The sequence below is a fragment of the Macrosteles quadrilineatus genome, unplaced genomic scaffold (assembly GCF_028750875.1).
Source record: "Macrosteles quadrilineatus isolate MER2022 unplaced genomic scaffold, UCM_ALF_1.0 Scaffold_5__1_contigs__length_97177068, whole genome shotgun sequence".
In the NCBI taxonomy this organism is placed as follows: domain Eukaryota; kingdom Metazoa; phylum Arthropoda; class Insecta; order Hemiptera; family Cicadellidae; genus Macrosteles; species Macrosteles quadrilineatus.
In genome coordinates this window covers 75,239,033-75,262,098 of record NW_026542598.1, presented here as the reverse complement: position 1 = coordinate 75,262,098, position 23,066 = coordinate 75,239,033, and the positions used below count along the sequence as shown (strand labels likewise).

The window sequence follows — 23,066 nt, the reverse complement described above, 5'->3', positions numbered from 1 at the left end:
TCCTATTATTTTTGGATTTCTGCTAGTTTTAGTGAGTCTGTGTGGTTGTAGATTGTAGTTTTTGTCTGTAAATTTCTGAGGTTGTAGTTATGGCAGTTGTTTCTGGTTTGGGGGGGGTCATTTTTTAGGAATTTCATTATTTCTAGGATGTACAAGGAGGGTAAAGTTAGGATTTGGTTGGTTGTGAAAAAAGGTTTGCAGTGTTCCCTATATTGCAGTTGTTCAATTGATCTCACAGCTCTTTTTTGAAGTATTAGTAGCTTTTGTAGAAGGTAGTCTGCTGCTGAGCCCCAGGCTATATGATGCCATACCTCAAGTGACTTCAAGTGACCTATGCCTAAATTATGTATGCATTCATAGATGTAGGAATAGCAGTGCTGTTCAGTTATTATCTAGTGGTAAAACAATCTATATATTTAATAATGTAATTTAATAATTTAATAACGTATATAATAACGAGGTGGTGGATTGACGGCACCAAAATATTGAGTGTACACGCACACGTCAACCCACCACCTCGTAAAAGAGAAGTGGCGGGTTGACGGGGTTGCACGTTGTCGCATACGTGCACTCCAAGACAACATGGAGGTTTAAAATACGTCAACCCGCCACCATGGTGGGTTGCCGTGTCGACACGTTGTCGTGGTGGCTCACTGACGTGAGTGGCTCAGATAAATGTGCGGTGGCGAGTTCTCGTGATGGCACGTTGCCGTGGTGGCGAGTAGACGTGTATGTACCCGTCAACGTCGTCAACCTGCCACCAGTGCCACCACGGTTTTTTTGTGGTTGCCGGTTGAAGGTTGACGCCTCTGGCCAAAACACCAAACACCTAGAAGGTGGTTTGACGTGGTGGCGGTGGCGCCTTGACGACAGCGACAGCGACCAGTTTCAACTTACTTGCCTTTCGCTTTGATTGATGTTGATTGATACCGATACCCTTACTTTCTTGCTTGAATCTTGAGTGAGAAGCAAGAAGTAAGTTACTGACACTGTCCGTCAGGCGTCAAAGGATTTTAACATGAGGGAACTTCAGTAAACACTGAACATTTTAAGTTTTTTTTCTTCAAAATAATGCCATTACTAAATTTTGAGAACTGCAAATTAGTGACTTCTAGGTTTCACAGTGAGCAATAAACATAAGTTACTATTCTTGCTTTGGGTTTCAGGCCAATTAAAAATATTGTCAAGTTATGGGTTTGCAGTACCTAGTAGCTTAAGTTAAGTCTACGTTGTTCTACAAGTTAGCCTAGGCCTAAGTTAGGCAACATTGAATAGTGATAGGCCTAAGTACTGAAGTACTTCCTATGGCTGGAAAAAGCAGTGTTGATCCAATGGAAAATTTGCAAAAGAGACCTTCCAAAGGAATATTAAAAACTTCTTCAAGTTTTGAAGCTCCAGATGCTCCTCAAAAGTAAGTTCAAACTTTTCTATTAACTTAGACGAATTTAAAATTGTCCCAACCATTCCAAGTTCTTCAATGATTCTTTAGGCTTTTATTTTTAATATTTGGGCCACAGGGCTGCACAAACTCTCAAGGAAGGCAGTTGCCTCTAACTTACATACGGTAACATACCTTAGGCCTAGCTAGGCCTACTCATTTCATTAGTGATAGGCCCACCCAGTGCTTGATTTACAGGGTACGGTTACGATTACAGGCTAGGCCTGTAGGTTATATTAATATTTTTCACTATTAAAGGCCTATAAACATCAAATTGAGTTAAGTTAGGCCAAGGCTGGGCAGGCCTACAGTTTCTTAACTGTGCTATGTTAATATTGATTGAAACTACCTATCGATTCGATTTGTAACTTAAACCTTCATGCGATTTTTTCACCATCAGCAAATTTGGTTGGTTAGGTTATGATAGTTTAATTTTATAATAGATAGCCTAAGTATATTTTAAAATAGGCTATCGAATATTAATCAATGTTTTCAATTTGATAGTTTCAATCAATAACTTATTAGCGTAGGCCAGTTAAGAGACTGTACCCTAGGCCTATGATTTGTTTAAGATTTGTTTGATGTTAAATCAATAAAAACAATACACAGAGGATACGCGTTCGGTAACCAGACGTGGATTAGGCGTCCGGTAGGGGGTCCCGGAACGCCATTACCACAATGATACGATGTTCAGCCACTTCAGCCATCAGTGTTCGTGGTGTAGTGGATAGAGTGCTTGACTGATGTGCGAGAGGTCCCCGGTTCGAAACCCATCGGTAACTTTAACTTTTTGTCACAGATTTTGCTTTGAATGTAATTTCTTCTTAACTGTAACTTACATCTTTTGTTAGAATTTTTGGCATTTATAATTTTATGTTATGAAGAGAATTTAACCTTCATTTGTTTTTTTTCACTATCAGCAAGTTTGGTTGGTTAGGTTAGGTTATGACAGTAACTGCCGGACGCCTAATCCACGTCCGGTTACCGGTCGCGTATCCTCTGCGAAAACAATAACTTAATGGGTTGACTTCCGTAGCCTATCTGTTGGCACAGACAACCGAATTGAAAAATATTGTTTATTTGATTGTTTCATTCGATATAAGTTATGATTTAATTAGTTAGGTTAGGTTAACCCTACCTAACTAACCAAACGATAATGGAATAATTGTTAGCCTACAACTTATTGATTGATATTTTCATTCGGTTGTTTGTGCCAACAGATACGGAAGTCTACCCACAATGATAAGTATTGGCCTAGGCCTATTTCCAAAAACAATAAATTATTTAAGTTAATGACAAATTAAAAAAAACCACGCCAAAAACGGTATGTTTCAAAAAATTATAGCAAGGGATAGGCCTATTTTAGTCTTCAAAGAAACAGGTGGTACCACTGCATCAAGGAAGAAATCTCCTAACTTATATTATTTTATGGTGCACTACACTAGTATGTTACGTTACTAGGCCTAGTCCTGAAAATAGGATTACCATACGAGTCCGTTAAACACATTTTGGACGAGTGAGGTACAATATTTTACCGCCATTCTACTCAATCCGTACAAATCCTTATATAAAATATTGTGTGAATAAATAAATAAATAAAATAAATTAATAAATAAAATTAATAGGCCTAAATAAATATTAATATTACCATGACTAAATGACAACAATCGTCATAACCTCTAAGAGAGGTTATGTTTTTGTTTATAAACTAACCACTCTCAAGTTATCAACTGTTACTTTTCGTGAATTAGTTTATATCGTGATTATGAGTTGTAAATTTGTAAATGTTTAGTCAACTGGATATTAATTATTATTTGTGCCTTGACTGAAATGTGACATTACTTTTAAAAACTTGAGACATTATTTTTAGCCGGTTTTTGAGAACTTTATTGACTGTTTACCAACAACGAATATCGCGGGTGTGACGTGTGACTTTATCACTTTGATTGAATGATATTATTATTACCCTAGTTGTAAATTTGTACATATTCAGTTAGTAAACTGTTTCCTGAGCGGGTCGCCGGAATTTTATCCCTCTGGAATTTCACCCCCTGTTGGTTAATAAGTTATGTAAAATAAACTGAGTTGCTTATTTAAATGATTATTGGGTGAAAATTTCTACGCAAGGAAACAATAAGGCATATTTTATTATTGTTACAATACAAACGAGAAACATTATTTACTACGGTTGTATAATAAATCGTTAAAGAACTCTTTGAATCAATTACCATTCTGATGTTTGTTTATACGTCATATTTACAACAGTTAGCTTCAAAGATCGAATCCTGATACTCGAATCTCAAAATTAAAATTAAAAACCTGTTTGATTAGTTGATACCTATTATAAATAAATTAAGGTAGGACTAGGCTACTTAATAATAAAATGTTTAGGGTACTATTAAATTAAAACTGAATGAAGATAGCCTTCTCACTAATTTACATATCTGGCCAGGGGGTAAAAATCCAGGGGGCTAAAAATCCCGGGGGTAAAAATCCGGCCCGTACACTCTAGGATTTATAATTTGATGTGTTCTGATTAAATTCACAACCATGAAAAGTTACGTTTGATTCCGCGTTTAATCCATTGAACTGATATCGAAATTCAAACTCAAAAGTTTGCGGTCGGAATTTTACCCCCTGGTTTGTGAAGTCACGTACGCCCAGGGGGTAAAATTCCAGGGTAATAAAAATCTGCTACCCCTCCTGAGTATAGACTTCCACTGAATTTGAGGTTTACATTTAGCCCGTTTTTGAAACATTTTGCACCATAGGGAAGAAACAATTTGATCGCCACATGAAAAAGGCGCAGCAGCATTTTATATAAAACACAAAAAATATTTATTTATTTATATTTGCCTTCATATTTATTTATATTCATGTAGGCCTATGAGAATAAATTTACTTTCATTTTCTATAGTTAGTATCTGGGTTTTATGTGTTTGAAAAATAATAGGCTATAAAATACTGCTTTGAATAACAAAATATTTTTTTCTAAAAAATATAGGCTAAAGATTTATAGTAGGCTAATAATCATTTTCCATGAACAATTAATAATTCATTTAATTTAGGCCTATAATGTTGTTGCCTTTACAAAAATGTGTACCGTACCTTTACTACATTTCCTTTCCGAAAAAATTTATTCGGTTTTTGTTTTAAATTTGTGTCCCAAAATCGTGGATTTTTTACCTGAGACTAAAATTAACATAATTGGAAAGAACATACATTAATTGAATTACTGTCCAAATTTGACATGATTACGATTAGCGGTGTTTGAGTTCTGCCTCCCAGAAGGCAGCGATGTTGGTGAGGATTGAGTTGAATGCGTCGCCGCACTACACTCCGCCAAGTAGGTATACAGTGCGATGCGGCGGTTAATGTTAGGTTGGGTTATCATAAATATGTTTGTAGGACATTCCTCATATCGTTATGAATTAACCGATACTTTTGATGAGTCATACTTTCGCCCGCCTAATAGGCTACCCCCAGATACAGGCGGTGACAGGTGATGCACCCGCTCCGGTCACCAACCTGACCTTGGTCTACTTGGAGGAGATTTGGAGTGCGAAAGTATGACTCATCTGGTATCGTTCGATTCACAACGAAAGGAGGAAATTCCTGCAAACATAATAACCCAACCTAACATAACCGCCGCAGTGCGCTGAAGGGTGGCCTCCGGATAATACCAAAGTACCAAATTCCACATGCAAGGAGACATTCAACATAACTTAAGAGTAGTAGATGATTTTGCGTATTTAAAGAGATGTTGACTGGCCTAAAATATATAAAGCTTAAGGCAACTTGAAACAGTTTAACTTATTAGTTAAGTTACATTTTCTATTGGTTTTAAATATATATTTCTATAAGAGACCAAACTTTTCTTCTGACTAAATTTATAATTAACTTACACATTTTTATTTGGGATAACTTAGGCCTACAAACTATCGCTGAGGTCGGGTTTTTTGGCCAGAGGCTTAGTCCCGCCATAGATAAAACATACTCCCTTAGTAGATTTCTCATCCTTATGGAACAGCTGAAGACAATTTTATTGTTAGTTCTGTAGGGTTTATGTAGAGTTCGTGTTTTGTTTACAATTTGTTTCCCGTTATTACAGCCATTTAAAACCTTGTTTAACCAAATAATACGATCTTATCATAAACAATAACTAGTACCCTAGTTATATAACCCAACAGTAAAGCACAAATCAAGAAATTAACCCCAAAATAATAGAAACAAAGTTTCGTCGACACTAGTGCCCATGTGTCACGTACATAAACTAGACACGAAAAACGTGCTTCAAAATTTACAATGGGATGAGAAGTCTACTTGTGTTGGTTAGTCTATGGTCCAGCTGTGGCAGGTTATGAGGATTTCTATTGTATAGGATCAATGGTAAATACAAAGTTCTGCTGGTGTGAAAACTTCTCATCAAAAGCTAACATCACATTTTTCACACTTTATAGTAGGGCTGCGCCAGGCAGGGAGTCTTGCTACCACCCGGAGTTGCGCTACTAACTTGTAGCAAGTTGTGTTGTTCATTTTATCGACGGTACAACTGTGTACGTAAACAAGCAGAGGGCTAAGTACAGTAGATGTTTTATATTTATTTATTCAGGTTGGGAAGACATCAATCAGCAAAATAAAAGTTTTATTTGGCCATTTAAATTAAGTAGATACCATAAATGAAGTAGAAATAAAAACAACCCGTTACATTGATTGTCCTACAGCCTGAAGGCAACTTCATTCATAGACAAAACAGATTAGTTGAAGACAGAAGTTTCCTGGACTTAGGAATTCCATCAATGAATTGTTTGGGATATAAGTCTGCTGAGTAAATATGAAACAATATATTACATAAGATAGTTTACATGATGGGCCATACTTTTCTGTGGTTACTACCTAACCCTTTGTGTGCGTTGTTTTCAGTACTTTTCTGGTCAACTGTTTGGACCTTGATAATCATTGTATTTGTCTATAAAAAAATTTGTATCCTGTGTTTCAGGAAGGGGAAAATGTGCAAAAACAAAGCTACAAAGTGGGACGAAATGAACATTATTGCTACACTTCATCCGGCAGATAAAGACTACGGCCACATGAAGGTGGATGAGCCAAAAACTCCTTTTGAAAGAATGCCAGAGGATGATGATGTTGATGAACTTGATGCCCAGCTGTTAGCTGACAAGTACGTCCTTATCTTGTTGGTTCTTTTGGTTGTTAATTGTCTGATAGGTAGTAATTCAACCAAATTGTACAATTTACCTTGGAGATAAAAATTACTGAGGTAGGCCCCCCTACAATCTTCTCTTGGGGAAAAACCTTTTAGTACTTCAACACTTTCAATAATTCAAAAAACTCAATCTACTGGAATGCCTTTTTGTAAGCCAAAGATTTTCAATTCATTCTGAATGTATGATTCATTTTGGTATTTCAACTTTGAAGCAGAGTAGTTGAGGGCAGACTGAACAAGCACTTCTTCACTAGAAAATCTGCAAAGCTTAAATGTTTTTTACATCTAGTCGTTCCCTGTAGCTTGTTTGTCAAAAAAACAAAAAAAAAACAAATGGTACCATCAAACATTGATATGGAAATACGAAATTGCAAAGTACTGCTGTTTCTCAATAATTAACTGTTAAGTGTGAAACACTCTTTGTTACTGTTAAACTACTTGTTCCCCAGTAATGAAATTTTAACAAAAACAACATATCTTTTAAAACTGTTACACTCCACTAATCAATTTGGTAAAAATATAAACTTGTCTATTGAGAAACTTTTTTTCTTGTCTAAGGCGATAACGCCTATTGGATCGGTAAACCGATCGCAGAAATTGCCATAATCGTGACAGACAATCACCACTGTCGCCAATAACGGGTGTTGCTGCGGTCGCGGGAGCAGATTACTAAAGTCGCGGAGACTCCAAGTTAAGCTCCTGGGTGTTGCCGTAGCAGATTACTGAAGTAGCTGAGAATGCAATTTATGCTCACGGGTGTTGCCACCGAGGTCGCAGACGCTGCAAGTTAGCTCACCTCACGGGTGTTGCCGAGGTCCAAGGGAGACGATTACCCATGTTGCGGAGACTGCAGGTTATGCTCCTCCCGATATCCAACCTTTTGGCCGTTCTGACCATGGCCCGGTCCTGTCATGGTCGGATATGAGGGGTTCTACTGTATTTCTAAAAAAGACTGCTACATTAAACCCCCCCCCCCCTTTAACCACACCCTGTTAAACCAAGACACAAACCCAAGATTCAGATTTTGTGCTTACGCTTACAGTTGTGGATTTTGTTGAGCTAAACAACATTGCCTCTTTTATTTCGATTAGTTGGGGATTCAATGTACTATTATTTTATTCAAATTCAATATTAACTGTTTGAGTTTTAAAATGATCTACAAATAAAATCAGTATGTCTAGAGTAAAATTACATTTTTGTAATGCTCTTTTATGCTCAACCAGGATCCGATTGGGTAGTGCGCAGCCGAGGAAATGCTCCATTCCTGTAGAATCAGAGAGTGAAGGGGAGGAAGAGGAAACAGAAGAACAGAGAGGTAAACACAAATTTCTCTCTTTCATTACTATGTAGTTTCAAATGAGTTGGTTTTGCAATAATTATGGTTAAAAAACAATTAACGTACTAAAAACTTGGAGGACCTTCCTACAATTGTAGGCTGTCCATTTTTGTTATGACTAGACAAGTTGAATTGGAAAGAAACCAAGTAATACATTTAAATGAACTATAAAATTGGCCCTATTGATTGGATGATTTACAGATCACTGGCCAGGATTATTTTAAATTTTGTCATGAACAATGCTGTCCTGATTTAATATTGTTAGTTGCAATTGAATAACTCCATGTATAAACTCCTTAATAAATTTATCATCTTTATAAAAAAACTAATGATAAATTAAATCCCAGTCCATCTCTTATAATTTGTTTGTGCATATTACATGTGAGCGTATGGACCGCAGATTTAAACAAAAGCAAAAGACGTCAAATGTCTGCGACCGTGCATAATTTGAGCATGTGGAGACTCTTTCGACCTGTGTGCACAGCTATGTACACATTTTAGGCTATTAGACTCGGAAGTCTTACTGGGGTTACTTCAGACCGTGTTTTGGCTAATGGAGCTGGATATTCTACAATGAGAAATTTTCACAGAATTAAACTACATAGAAGTTTTCTGTGTATGTGGCAGGTGAAATATAAATAACGTAATGGCTGGGATGAGACAATTTTGGCTTATGAGGTGTTTTTAAACAAGTACAAAAAGTTTATGAAGTGGCTTTGAGAGGCACGGTTTAAAGGAAATATTTTCATTCCCTTTTTAATTCAGGATGGTGAAAAAACATTTAGGCCTACCAAAGCAAAATTTCCTTCACAATGGGTTAGACAAACTGAGAATTGATAGATGTGTGATTTACAAGTAGTGTGTGTGTGTAGTCTCGGGTTGGGCACATCTCTTGGCTAGTGTGCAGACACATTTGTGCAAACAATATACAGAATTATATATTTAATAATATTTTATCAAGCAGCCCGGGCTTAACTGTTCATTCTCTGGTAATATAACCAAAGTATAAAGGGCTCATTTTAAAATTTACCCTAAATCAGGAGAGACAAATCTAGTATAGGCTACTTAAGTGATAGTGCTTTATTTTTCATGGCTGATCGGAATTACAATGTTCGAGACAAGTTCTTTGGATATTTAAATTACTAGTTGCTATGTCCGTGCTTTGCAATTGGGTGAGAATAATAATGAGAAGATAATAATGTGGGTCTCTAAACCTACTGTAAAAAAGTTGCTCACTTACCATTACCATAGATCAAAGAGGCAATGTTCTATCGTACTTAAATATTGCTTATTTTTATGCTTTTGATATAAACTGTATGGCCGGTAGAATAGTAATGGCAAAACCAATAACTTTCTCGTAATGTAAATACAGAAAAACCAAATATGGGAATAAATTTATATTAGGAAAAATAAATAATTACAAATAAATCAAATGCATATTCAATATTTGAAATTTGTTTAATACAACCCTTTTAAGACATTCGCTACGTTTGTGTGATAGCCAACAAACTGGGTGCAATAGCCGATGTATTGATGGCCACCACCCCACCCTCACACTATACCTTACGCAAGTCAAATCCGACCACTCTTTTTGGACCACTCTGTAAATAGAAATATCAACTACCTACCTCAGTTGTTGTTATAATGCTACACTCTTTCAATTTGATATTTTAACCTCTACCACAGTATAATTTTTACTTGAGTAACAACTTGTAGCCATGAAACTATTTTTGTGTTGTAGCACTCCGGAAAGCCTTTGAAACCAAACGAAAAGCACATTACAACGAATTCTTGGCAGCTAAAATGGCCCGAAAGTACATCAATGATGAGGAGGAGGAGGAAGAAGATGATGACAAAGGAAAGGAAAGCGAAAACACAAACATCGATTCGAGAACAACCAAGTAGGAGAGGTTGGGAGAAGGCCTTGTCAAAATATTTGTCTCTGTGTATTTTACAGCTTCTGATTTATGCTGTAAAAAAGAATCTATTTATTGGTGTTGTATCATTGACTGTTTGAGACTGAAGTAGACATCCCATCTATATGGATCAGTGTTGTCAATTTTATATTAAAAAAGAACATAGTTCTGTGAGCCAGTCGTAGATTGTGCTACTATTTCCTACCTTATTTTAGCGAATTTTCCTATAGGGATGTAGCTATTACCATTGGTGGCACAGTAAGACCTAGTCCAGGGACCAACAACCTTTTTCATTTTGATGTCATTCAGAGGCTAGAAAAATAATTTGTTTTCGATTTTTATTTATATACGATCGTGAAACGATAACTTGAGTAATTTTGGTCCGATTTTGATGAAATTGGGCTTGAAGGTGTAGGGCAGGAAAAACTCGAATGAGTTCGCAAACCAGGAAGTTTTTAAATTTTGAAAATTAGTTTTTCCAAACTTCTCATAAAAAATTAAAATTTCAAATTTTTACTAAACGTGTAGAATTAAAAAAAAATATTATTTTCTAATTTCCATGATATTCTTATGTAGAGAAAAAAACCTGTTGTATATACTGGTTTATTGATATTATGTTAATCAAATTTGGCAAATTTATTTATTTAATCCGATACCATTTAACATTTTGTCAAAAAACACATTTTTTACTCACCCTGTGGCAGCAAACCTAAGCGTTCTTTAATTTTTATGTTATTTAAATAGGGAATGAATATGTCTTGTTTTATAGAAATATTTGAGCAAAAGTCCAATCAGACAAGTTAAAATTCGCTTTGTCTGCAGGTTTGCTGCAGCGGGGGTATTTTTTGTACAGAAATAGTTGATGTGACAAGAAAGATGCTATAGCTTACGAAAAGTCGTCTTATCAGTTAGACTTGGTTATAAATATTGCATATTAAATATCAAATTTGACTGAAATCAGTAGTTAACATCAGCCCAATCTGTCTCACTGCAACTATGTCCACTTGATTTTAAAACTGGCAACAACTTTTACATGGGGATGGAATGTCTAGGTTTGTCAATAGTCAAAGGTTGTACATAGCTGTATCATAGAGTTTTAAATTTTATGATTTCACAATGCACTAGTTATGCAACAGCACAACTTCAATTTCCTTTTATTTATTTTGCTTTTCTTCACCCCATGTCATTTTCTGCATTAGCACTGTAATGCAATCTAAGTTTTTGTAACTAATAATAGGGTGTAAATATATAAAATAAACAATAAACATTATGATTTGTTATTTTTATTTCACTTACTGTAACATCATATACTGGTCCTTTATATATTTTTTAAATGGTATTCTGAATAAAAAGGCTTACCTACTCCAACTTTGAAAAAAGTTAGATTTAAACGTGCTTGTTATTTAAAAAGAAATTACATTAACTTATTTTATTTATGAAGTGAAATTTTGCTTGAAATCACTCTGTTTGGTTCAAAATAGAATCATGGTATGAGATTGAGATTGAGCATTTGACCTATTCCATGCACTTGGTGGGCTTTTTCTTACTTCCTTTTTACTTTTTGAGAGGTTATGAAGTATGATAGAACTTCTTTTTCCTACAGTCACCCGACAAAGTGGGCTTCCTTGCACAGATTATAGTACAGCAAACCTTACTTTGGCGCACACCAGTATTCCAACCAAACAACACGAAACAGCGTGCTTTTATTATGCACGTAATCTGTGTACGATTGAAAATAAGTTGGCAACACTTAAAGATATTACAACTACGATCAGCTGATGCAGCGTTTCCCATTTCGTTCAATGTTTGGATTTAACCTAACGTAAAAACGTGTTTGAAAGACTGATTATTTATATGATTTATAGTAACTGTAGGAAAAATATAATGTGTAACACAAGTGCAAACTGCCTTTGCTGCACTCGAGAAACTTTTCATTTCGCCCACTATTTACACAAATAACTATTTTCTGTCTTATTAAGCTCAACTGGTATTGTGTGAAAGAAAACAGATTAAGACTACCTGACACTTTTAAACAAAATATATGTACCAACAAACATATATATTATTTTTACTATTAATATCTTGCATAGCTACGGAACACCCATCTTTGTAATGCTCATGCTAAGAGGGGCACTCAATCTGGATTCCTTGAGAAATATTGAGCTATTGAAATTTTGAGAACTACAAATAAAATTGGCTTATGACCAAACTGGACTTCGCCATGCGATGAAGCCAGAACGTATGAGTTTTCTATGACTTAGTGGACAATGATTTTCTTAATCGTAATTTTTTTAATGAAACAACAAAGGCTTGATAGAGTTTCGAATGAAACCATGAAGAAAGTACTTTAACTAGAAAAAAATACTAGTTAAAAAGCGATACATTTCTTTTCTGTTTACATCCGTTGCACAGATAAATGGACACTTGTTTATTTTAATGTCTATAATAATAATAATGGCTATTATGCTATTTTAGTGGCTTAATGTACTATAATAGTAATCTATGGTTGGCAATCAAAACCTTAAATTTGAATTTAAGATTTCAGTTTTTGCATCAACTTTGTTCAGTATATTCAGATGTATCACTGTTCTGCCAATCACTGCTAATTCTTGATGAGCACCTGCCTTGTTTTTCACACTTAGCTGCCAATGTCACATCATTCTGCAAAATCTACGTCACCCTTATGACAAAAGTTTACCTCTAGTAAAAAACATCACATTACATCGTTCATTCTTGATCAAAACATTTAATCCTTACATAACTAAATTAAGTGGCAAGCTGGAGCTTAATTTTTTGCCAAAATTAAAAAAAAACTAAAGTGGTTATGTTTTGTATTTATGTTGCTTGAAATCATTTATGGATCTTAACAATATTTTCCGTAGCGCTGAACTGATTTTTATACAAAAGTTATGAAAAAAGTAAATTTTGATTTGATGAACATATCCGTCTTAGGCCCAAGAAAAACGTAAGGTCTACGACGGATATTTCCGTCTGCCGCCCATAGCGGTAATCACAAAATATGAACACTGCCAATATAGAGTATTCTTTTGGACAGCTTATTCCATCAACCTTATTCCTTCCCTTGTCTTACTTTTATCCATCAAAATATTAACTCTTCCTGGGCTATGGAGTCAACCCCCGTTTACCTTGCGGGCGGGAAATGAATATATTCGTCTCGAGAAATTTCTTTTCTGGGCTTAAGACGGATGTATCCGTCCAAAGAACAAATTGATGTAGGCTACATTGTTTATAGGGCTAATATGAAAATAAACATTACATTATACAGCATTATAAATGGGTTATTTTGTATTTGGGGTTGGCAATAATAATTTCCACTGCTGTTTCAGCTATTATTTTGCACCATAGAGTGTGTGAATATTGTGAAACTGTCAGTTTGCACAAGGTTGTTAGCAAGAATACTAGAAAAATAACGGTATGGATCATAAACATAAACAAATGACATTTTTGGCCCGAAAGTAAACAAAACCCCTATATTAATAACATTAATTAACATATGGTCTTGTTTACTTTCGGGCCGAAATAGTTATTTGTGTAACTAGTGGGTAAAGTGGCACTTTGCTGCACACAAGAGCAAAGTTTACGCACGAGCCACAGGCGAGTGTGGAATGATCTCGAGTGCAGCAAAGGCCTTTTGCACTCGTGTTACACATTATATTTTTCCTACAGTCACTATAAAGCATATAAATAATTAGTCTTTCAAACACTATACAACACGTTTTTAGGTTCAGCTGGCAACACAAATAGGTGCCCTAGAGAAAGTAGTACCCGGTCCGTATCACTCCGCTATTTTTCCTCGGCAAGAAATGTGCTCCGCGTTTTGGGAATATAGTTCCGTATGTTTTTGTAATTTGAAGTGGTTTCCGCGCCTAAAAAAAAATGCTTTAAAGGTATTTTCTTGTTTATTAAGATTGTAGGAATGTTTTAAAAACGTTTAAAAGTCAAGAAAGTTCAGAAATACCGAAACTATAAACACGAAATGACAGGTTAAATCGTAGTTATAATAGTCAATCAGCTGCTCATAGTATTATTATCTTTAAGTGTTGCCAACCTATTTCCAAGCGTACACGGATTACATGCATAATAGAACCACGCTGTTTTGTGTTGTTTCGTTGGAATCCTGATGTGCGGCAAAGTATAAACCGTACGACAAAGTATAAACCGTACGGCAAAGTATAAATATGCAGCAATTAACAGCTTTCTGTACTATAAACAGTACAAGGAAGCCAACTTTGTCGGGTGACTGTAGGAAAACGTAATTTGTTAATGTTAAAGATCTATACCGGGTGTTTTCTAGTATTCTCGTGGTTGTTAGTGAGTGATTACATTTTGTGTTTTGTGTTATTTTTATGTTATCAATTTAAAATTACCAATCCAAACGATCTGAAATTTGAAGAGGATGTTATTGAGATGCTAAAAAAGTGTCTGAGGGGGATTTCATACTTGGCATTGAAAATATTGAAATGTGATGAACCAGAAGAATTTGAAGTCTTGGTGGGAAATGGGGATGAGAACATGGGAACAGAACAGAGTGGTTTAGATGTACTTTAGAAAGATAGATATGCCCAATAAGTTAACTGATAACTGATATTATACATTTTACAATTATAGGCCTATCTTTGTCAAAATTGATTTCAGCCAGTCAACAAACATGTAACTTTTTGTAAATGTTGAATGCAATTTTTATTCCAAAAAATATAGAGCTGTTTAGAAAATAAGAAGTGCTGTACAATAAATAACAAAATTGTACTATTATTTTAAAAGCGCAAATAAAATAGCCTACTACTTTCCTACATGGTCGCCAATCAAATTGAAAAAAAAACATTGGATAAGCTTTGAATTTCCTTCATCGTAGATTTCTACCACCTTGATCTCTCACCGAACTGCAGCTTGTAGTTGTTATCAAAGCACTGTGCTACAAACCATGTCTTCATTTTCGTAAACAAGTGAATGTCGCTAGGAGGAAGGGCTGGACTGTTGGGAGAATGAGGGAATATCTTTCATTTTGAGCATGAAGGAGATTGTCCATGTGATGTGGGGCACTTCCATGCAAAAAACATTAGGATGTCAACTTCCTATTGGTTTGTTTTGAATACTTCTCCTAAGGTTGTGCAAAGTTTAAAGTCAAGTTGTGACAGTTTTGCTCAGAGTATTTTTGCACCACATTTTAGATGGCACATGTCAATCAGAACCACACGATGACTCAAAAATAAAGCCTTAAACTTCTTGTTGGATAAGGGTGCACAAGCAATTTCTTGGGACATTTTGTGTGCCCCCTCTACAGAGACTGAAAGAGATTGTTGCCTCACAGTTGACTAGTTTCACCCACGATTTGTCATTATTTATGATCTGACCCAATAACAAATCGCATTCTTGATAGCATATGTCCTAAAATGTTAAAGTTACTGGTCTAATTTTTTGTTAGTGAGCATTTTCAGCTCGCATTACTCACAAAATTTGTGGTATCGTAACTTTTGTGTGACAGTATCAAACAACACTATTAAAAAAAAATTCTAAATTCCCTCCCATTGCACATGATAAAACTATCTGGAATAAAATGTGTGACTTGTTGATGGTTCGATACTGGACCCAGCTGTCCTTGATCATGAGCTTTTAATAAAGGGTCCTGACTAGTGAAACAGCTGGTCTTAGTCAGTAACAATGCTACACAGATCACCTAACTTCATTCTACACTCTACTTGGGTTACAATACGCCCCTAGGTGGCGTCTCCATTGCATAAATTGATCATTAAAAAATTAGCTTCGGAACTCGTACGTACATCATGCCAGTGATTTACTGAAGAAGATATTGGAAAACCAAAGAAACCCAATACAACTTTCTTTTCTATGTATTTTGACGCAAATGTATTTCTTAAAAAAATTACAAATAAATATGTTTGACTATCGTGTAAAAGTGTAGATCACATTTTTACTTGAATAACATGCATGAACTGCTCAATGACATTTTCACTGTGATGGCTGGACAGTTACTGATGAGAAAACACTGAAACGTGTGTATTAGCACTTGACAATCGCGCTTGATTGTGTCAAATGGAAACAAATCAAATCAAATATGCTTTATTCATAAAGTACAGCTTTGTACATTGAATGGCGTCAGCTAAATCTATCTTAAATTAATAATTTAAAAATTTGCATATCTTGGATCATTATCTACATTAAAAACCAAGAACCAGGAAATGAAAATAATCAAAACTGAATTAATTACTAACGCTAAGAGGGGAGGTGGAAAAATACACTTCCAGGGAATAGAACGCTTTCTCTACTAAATAAAGTTTTAGTTTTCTCATGAAATTTTTCCTGCTTTGTTCATTTCTGATTTCATTAGGAAGATGCTTAAACAATTTTAATCCTATAATAGGATGTTTTTTTTCATAGAATTTTAATTTATGTTTACTTGAAATAAGGAATTTTACCTAACCCGCCATGTTAAACTTCCCTATCCCAAGTGTGATGTATATAACTTCGTTACTTCTCGAGTGATGTAAAGTTGAAAAAAACTCACTCGGTGATGTAATGAAACCCATTTAAATAACATTGAGTGCTTAACTTTAAAAAATATACCTCTATGGAGCCAATGACGTTCAACGCTAGAAATCAGCTGTGCGCTTGAATTTTATTGTTATGTTTTGAAGAATTTTCCTAACCTAGCTTTTGTTTGTAAATGAACGTTACTGTTAGAAGATGAGTGAAATGGATAATGAAAAATATTGTTCGTAACCTCCTGTATATTGTCGGGTCAGGTAAAATCTTGTACGTTACACGTTACGCAAGAGCGTGTTTACATCACTTCGGTAAATTATGCAACTCGCTTCCGCTCGTTGCACAACATTCACCTGCGTGATGTAAAAACGCTCTTACTACACTTGCAAGGTAAATAGCTATTTTATGCCGAGTGATGTATGGGTGATAACTTGTCTCAGAGGTGCTCAAGCAGTTTTTTGCTAGAATAATTGTGTCGTAAATAAATTGGCCAATACCGTTAAAATTTTCAGTTCTTTGAATTTGTTTTTGGTTGTTTCGTTGTGTTCTAATTTCAAAATTATTCTTATTGCTATTTTTTTTAACTTGGGAATCATTTAATACTGTCGGGAATACTATCGTTAATATTTTAAACGTACCATAGCTTCTGAATAGACTTTGTTTTTTTTATTTTTTGAAAAAAAAAATTCTACACATAATGCATGTTTTGCTTTTTGTCTAGCAGTTTCTCTAAAATGTTCGTTATACTTTACACTAATTAAATTCCATTTTGTAGCCCCTGAACTGCGTAGTATAGACTAAACTTAACATACCAACCTCGCCTTGCAGTTCAAATATAGTGTTTGAAGTCCACTACATATGTTTCGCCATATATTTCAGTAAGTTGTGTTATCATTCTCAAGTGGTTACAGAAACATTTTATCCAATTTTATCGTATTTGAAGTAACATGTTGACGAGTCCAAATAGGATAAAATGTTTCTGTAACCACTTGAGAATGCCATATATGGTGAAACATATATAACATGTAGTGGACTTCAAACATTATACTTGAATTGCAAGACGAGGTATGTAAAGTTTAGTTTATATTAATGCATGTCATTATTTACAGTATAAAAAATACATTCCAGTTTAAACACAGTATGGTCTGAAAGGTTCAACTGCACTTCCTAGAAGAGAATTAAGCTTTCTAAATATTTAATTATACAATCTAATTGCCGAAAGTACTTTCATGTAGTTAACACATACGAGGCTGATGAAGAAGTCGTCTAAATAGTTATACAGCCGTATGACCAGACATTTAGTGTTCATCAGCCCACTGTGTTAGTAGCTTAATTCGACTACCAGTGATTTTAAAAATGAGTTAAGGGAATTACTAAGGGAATGAGATGTCTACTTGTCTTAGATAAAAAGTGCTTGGCTTTAAACATTCTTAAACTTGATCTTTGTACAGCTTGTTAGTTGCAGAATTCTATAAAAAGGGGTTAAAGAAGTAGAGCAGTGTGGAAAACGATCAAAATTACTTGGTCAAAGATATTAAATTAAATATACTCAGCTGTAGTAGCGAAATCAAAATCCAAGCTCAAAGAGTGATATCAGACACAAAATGGGCTGAAAGCTAGTCTAGTAATCTAATTTAAACTGGTACCAACTTACTACGCTTGGGCTTACCTGTTCAGGATGGGCAAAGCCGTGTCACCCGACTGCATATACTGCACAGGCATTCTCGATGACGTGGAACATACATTTTTCAACTGCCAGCGCTGGGAAAGGCCCCGCCTGGAGGCTCAACAATTAATAGGACTGCTGTCGGTGGACACGGTCATACCGATTATGACGGAGGGTGAGGACAATTGGACCTGTGTGTCACATTATATCCAGGGTATTCTCCGCGCCAAGAAGATCGACCTTGACCGGGATGCGGTGTAGGTCATTAAGAATCTAAATGCCAGAAACGGTGCGAGCCCTGAGGGCTTAGGTCACATGTTGGCCTGACTTGAAGTAATGTGACAAACAATTCCAGGTCTGTGTCCAACAGAGTAGAGGGGGTTTTTTTAGTGAGTAGTCTGATAATTTTCAGGAGTCTCGCACTACAGGCTGGCTACCTGTGTGCGTAAAAGCATTTTCCCTCCTCTCCCTAAAAAAAAAAAATTAAAAAAAAAACCGCTTGGGCTGTTGTTGATTATTAGGTTTGGGATAGTAGGTTTGATCAATGGTTGAACTGTCAAAAAGATGGTTCCCTCGGCTGGGAGACACCTTTGTAGACTGAGGATTTGATTCCCGTCTTGGTTACGTCTCAATGTCTGGTTTTGTGACATGAGTGATTCACCAGTTGCGGCAGATCTTGGTGGGAGAGGCCTACCTAAAGTTTACTTCTAGCAATTGTATGTTTCTCTTGTTTTTGTTTTAGCGAATTTCCCTTTAGGGGAGTAGCTATTACCGTAGGTGGCATGGTAAGACCCAGGCCCGGGACCGATTTACTTTTTCATTTTGATGTCCCCAGAGGCCAAAAACACCATCCGTTCAAATTTTATATATGTATATATATAGAGAGAGATTTAGATAGGCCTATATATATGTCCGTGAACACGATAACTTGAGTAATTTTTGTCCGATTTTGATGAAATTTGGTTTGAAGGTGTAAGGCGGGTTAAATCTGAATGAGTTCGCGAACCAGCATGATCGGACCATGGGAATGGGGTTTTATGGGGTAAAAATTAGTTTTTCCAATTTTTTACCTTCTTCTCACCAGACCTTTTTAAAGAGCTTAAAAAAAACAAATAATGTAATATATCAAAATGTTTTTGTACAATTATTGGTTACGGAGAAAATTCAAAAAAAAAATTTTTTTAACTCCCATGTTATTCTTATGGAAAATATTGTAAAATGTTGTAGTTTGCTTGTTTATGGATATATTTTGATCAAACTTGGTAAATTTATTTATTTTATACTAACTTATTAATATTTTACTAAAAAACACAATTTTTTTACCCTCCCTGTTGCAGCAAGCCTAGGTACTCATAAAACATAATGTTAATTAAATACATTTAATTGAAAATCAATTCAGGCAAATGGAGAATCGCTTAGTCGGCAGGTTAGCTGCGGCGGGGGTATTTTTATATATTAAAGAAATGGTCCAAACGATGGTTTTGCTAAAACATGTCTATTGGCCAGCGTTTCTCTGATACCTGTCAGTTTTACAGAACAAGAATTGTCAGTTAAACTAGTACTATCTACAACCAAACACTAATCTCTTTTAAACCCCATTTGCTGGATAGGTGGTTTATCCAATGTGGATCCAAAATAAGAGAAACTTTTCTTACGGAAAGTAAATAAAAGAAACGTCTTATAACACTTAAAACATATATTTACGCTTATACTGTTACTCACAAGACGGTAAATATAAAGATGGTAAGTGGTGATCGATTTCGATTGGACACTCCAATCATCATCAGACCCAATACGCGAATGTTTTCTTTCCCAATTCCAAGGTGATTCTGGGAAGGTAAAGCATGAAGATGAAACATCTAGTCCATCATCAATTGTAGTCAAATGTCATCTGGATCCAGATTTATCAAATATGTATGACTGAAATTATTTTACTTGTTTCAATTTCAAGATTAAAATTTAAAGCTCATGTTTTAGTTTCATACACTTACATTTTTCAACGTTTCTAGTTTAATCTCTTATTACAGTATGTGGATATTTTTATTTCATGGGGGTTCCCTCTGATACTGGCCAGTTCTGGGAAAAATTAGTCACATTCTTTAAATATTTTAGCCTATATTTTACTACTAGGAAAAACATGAGCCAAACTTTGAACAGATTTATCTGCAAAATCTTTTGTGTTATATGTGTGTATGACAGTATTACTAACACAAACATTTTGTTTCAGCATTTGGAAGTGCCTGTTTGCTCCCAAACACTTTGTCCACATATTTTGCTGTTGTTGCAACAAATGCCGAAGACGATGAGACTTCCATTTACCTTAGTCTATTTTGAGACATGTCAATGCAAGATCTCAGCAATACCAAGCCATTCTCATGTCTCTGTTGTTACGGCAGTTTATTATATTTTAAATAATTCCTGTGATAGATTTTCATATTAATATTTGTCTATTTGTACATAATGCATTTAAGGATGAAAACTTGGCTGTTTTAGGGCAATTATTTTATGAATGTGTACGTCTCTTTATGTGTCTGAAATTATTTAACTGTATAAAAATATTAAATCTGAATGATTGTAAAACTAAACAGTGATTATAAAATGTATTTAATAAAGTATGCAAAGTAATGTAGTAAAAGTATGCAAAGTAAAATTTATCAAACACTCTTTACACTTCGTGAGTAGAAGAATGATTAAATGAGAATGTGTAGAAGTTGTTAAAGAGGTTTGGATGTTTTTAACCAACAACTCAGTTGCTTTAACAGCTGATCCTGCAAATCTTAACAGTTAAGTTTGTTAGTTGATTGTTTTGTTTGTTTATTTTTTTTCTGACAATCTTTATTGGACATTCGGGCATTTTACATGTCCTCTACTCTACAGCAAGATTCAAGTACAGGACCGTTATAGGAATACTTTAATTTTATGATATTTATTTTATTTTCAATTTAAAATATTGAGTTTTTGTATGTTAAAACATCTTTAAACAAATTAGGTACTTTAAAAGTATGCCTCATTCACTTGTATCAAAGGCCTTAGTACTGCAAACATTGTTTTAAATACTTTCCCGCAACTCTGCATCCAGTACATAACTGGTTATGACATTGTACTAATACTGTTAAAAAAAATATTGCTTAAGGTTCTGCTACTCTACGTAGTAAAGGAAATGGACGGGACACGGAAAGGAAACAAACCGGACCAATCCTGGTTCTAGAGCTACATTTCATGGTATAAGGAAAGGAAACTACTGAAAACAATTTCCTTCGAAAATGAGCAAACTAGTGATGGTCGAAACCAGAAATTTTGAATCTCAAAACCGAAACTTTAAAAAATCTAACCTTGAATCTCAAAAACCTAAACACGAAACTTTCTTACGTAGCTGGTTACAAAGGTCAAAGTTACAAAAAAATACAGGTAATAATTAAATACTTTACTTACATTAGTTACTTTACTTTTCATTTAAATGGATGCCATCAAAACTGAAAGAGATCAAATCCTGACCGCTGACCCTGATATAAAAACTTTCTCAAATTGAGAAAGAATAGTCAGTATGAAAAAAATGTGTACTAAGGTCTGTATGTTTTATCTAATAAATCCTATTCAAATCCACAAATATTTAAATTGTTATTCAACACCTGGTAATCTAAGTATAATTTATAATTTGTAAGTTTATTTATAATTTAGTTAATTAAATTAATTTTTCTATTTCATAATAGTTTATAATGATATAATTTAAGCATTATTATAATTTGTAAAATAAATTAAACAAATTTCTTTTGAGAAATATAAAGAATTCAGGAAACATAGTTATCACATAGGAAAATATGAAGCATGAAAATGGTTGTTATTTCTTATTGCTTCACTATCAAATCACCCTGAATAACTTATGTAGCTCAAAACATTTGTTTAAATGTAGGTACATGGATAAAGAATTAAAAACAAATACAGGATAACATTTGTGTGTCCCTTATAGACTGATACCTTTGTAATAATTTTAAATACATACCTATGAACTAGTTTTAGCGAATTTCCCTATAGGGAAGCAGCTATTACCGATTACCGTAGTTCTCATGGTAAGATCTAGGCCTGGGACCGATTTACTTTTTCATTTTGATGTCCCCAGAGGCCAAAAACACCATTCCCTCAAATTTATATATATGTAGGTATATACAGGTGATTGATATAAGTGTGCCAGCCGTTTTATTCAAAAACTATAAGAGATATCAAAAAAAGTTAAATGGTAAGTGCCTTGGATTTTTTATTTAAAAGTTGTAGTCAAGTAAAAAAAAATATTTTAGCCGCCATTTTTCCAATATGGCCGCCAACTTTGATTTTTCTTATGGAACACCCTGCATTTTATGATGTATTCTGGTAGAAAATGTAATTTTAACACGATTTTATTCTTGTAATTTTTTTCATAAACCTAACCGTTTCAAAGATAATAATGGTCAAAGTTTTGAAATTTCTGCATGAGAAAGTTTCCACAAAGGCCTAAGCAAGCATGCCAGCTGTTTTATTCGAAAACCATTCAAAATTTCACAACTTAAACCATCATTATCTTGGAAACGGTTAGGTTTATGAAAAAATTACAAGAATAAAATCGTCTTAAAATTACATTTTCTACCAGAATACATCATTAAATACAGGGTGTTCCCATAAGAAAAATCAAAGTTGGCGGCCATATTGGAAAAATGGCGGCTAAAATAATTTTTTTGACTTGACTATAATTTTTTAAATAAAAAATCCAAGGCTCTTACCATTTAACTTTTTTTGATATCTCTTATGGTTTTCGAATAAAACGGCTGGCACACTTATATCAATCAGCCTGTATATCTATATATATGTCTGTCCGGACGATAACTTGAGTAATTTTTGTCCGATTTTGATAAAATTTGGTTTGAAGGTGTAAGGCGGGATAAACTTGCATGAGTTCGCGAACCAGCATGATCGGACCATGGGAACGGGGTTTAACG

At 34.7% G+C, this 23,066-nt stretch overlaps 1 protein-coding gene across 2 annotated transcripts; it reads left to right on the top strand.

Moving 5' to 3' along the window:
- The first annotated feature begins 945 nt into the window (after positions 1–945).
- Positions 946–21,697, top strand: LOC128994667 (protein phosphatase inhibitor 2-like). Of its 2 annotated transcripts, XM_054419365.1 has the most exons (5): positions 946–1,411; positions 6,438–6,617; positions 7,886–7,977; positions 9,740–9,908; positions 20,327–21,697. In XM_054419365.1, exons 1-4 carry the CDS (start codon positions 1,305–1,307, stop codon positions 9,901–9,903), a joined length of 543 nt encoding a protein of 180 aa, XP_054275340.1. In that variant the 5' UTR covers positions 946–1,304; the 3' UTR covers positions 9,904–9,908; positions 20,327–21,697. The 2 variants fall into 2 exon arrangements, with proteins under 2 accessions (XP_054275340.1, XP_054275339.1); XM_054419364.1 differs by lacking the exon at positions 20,327–21,697 and having other exon boundaries at positions 947–1,411; positions 9,740–11,184.
- Positions 21,698–23,066: the final 1,369 nt, after the last annotated feature.

What these genes read in the sequence shown, in the direction of transcription:
- LOC128994667 (XM_054419365.1), top strand. Translation starts at nt 1,305, where the DNA reads ATGGCTGGAAAAAGCAGTGTTGATCCAATGGAAAATTTGCAAAAGAGA. An exon ending in GCTCCAGATGCTCCTCAAAA is followed by an intron (nt 1,412 to 6,437) that starts GTAAGTTCAAAC and finishes CCTGTGTTTCAG; the next exon opens with GAAGGGGAAAATGTGCAAAA. An exon ending in GCCCAGCTGTTAGCTGACAA is followed by an intron (nt 6,618 to 7,885) that starts GTACGTCCTTAT and finishes ATGCTCAACCAG; the next exon opens with GATCCGATTGGGTAGTGCGC.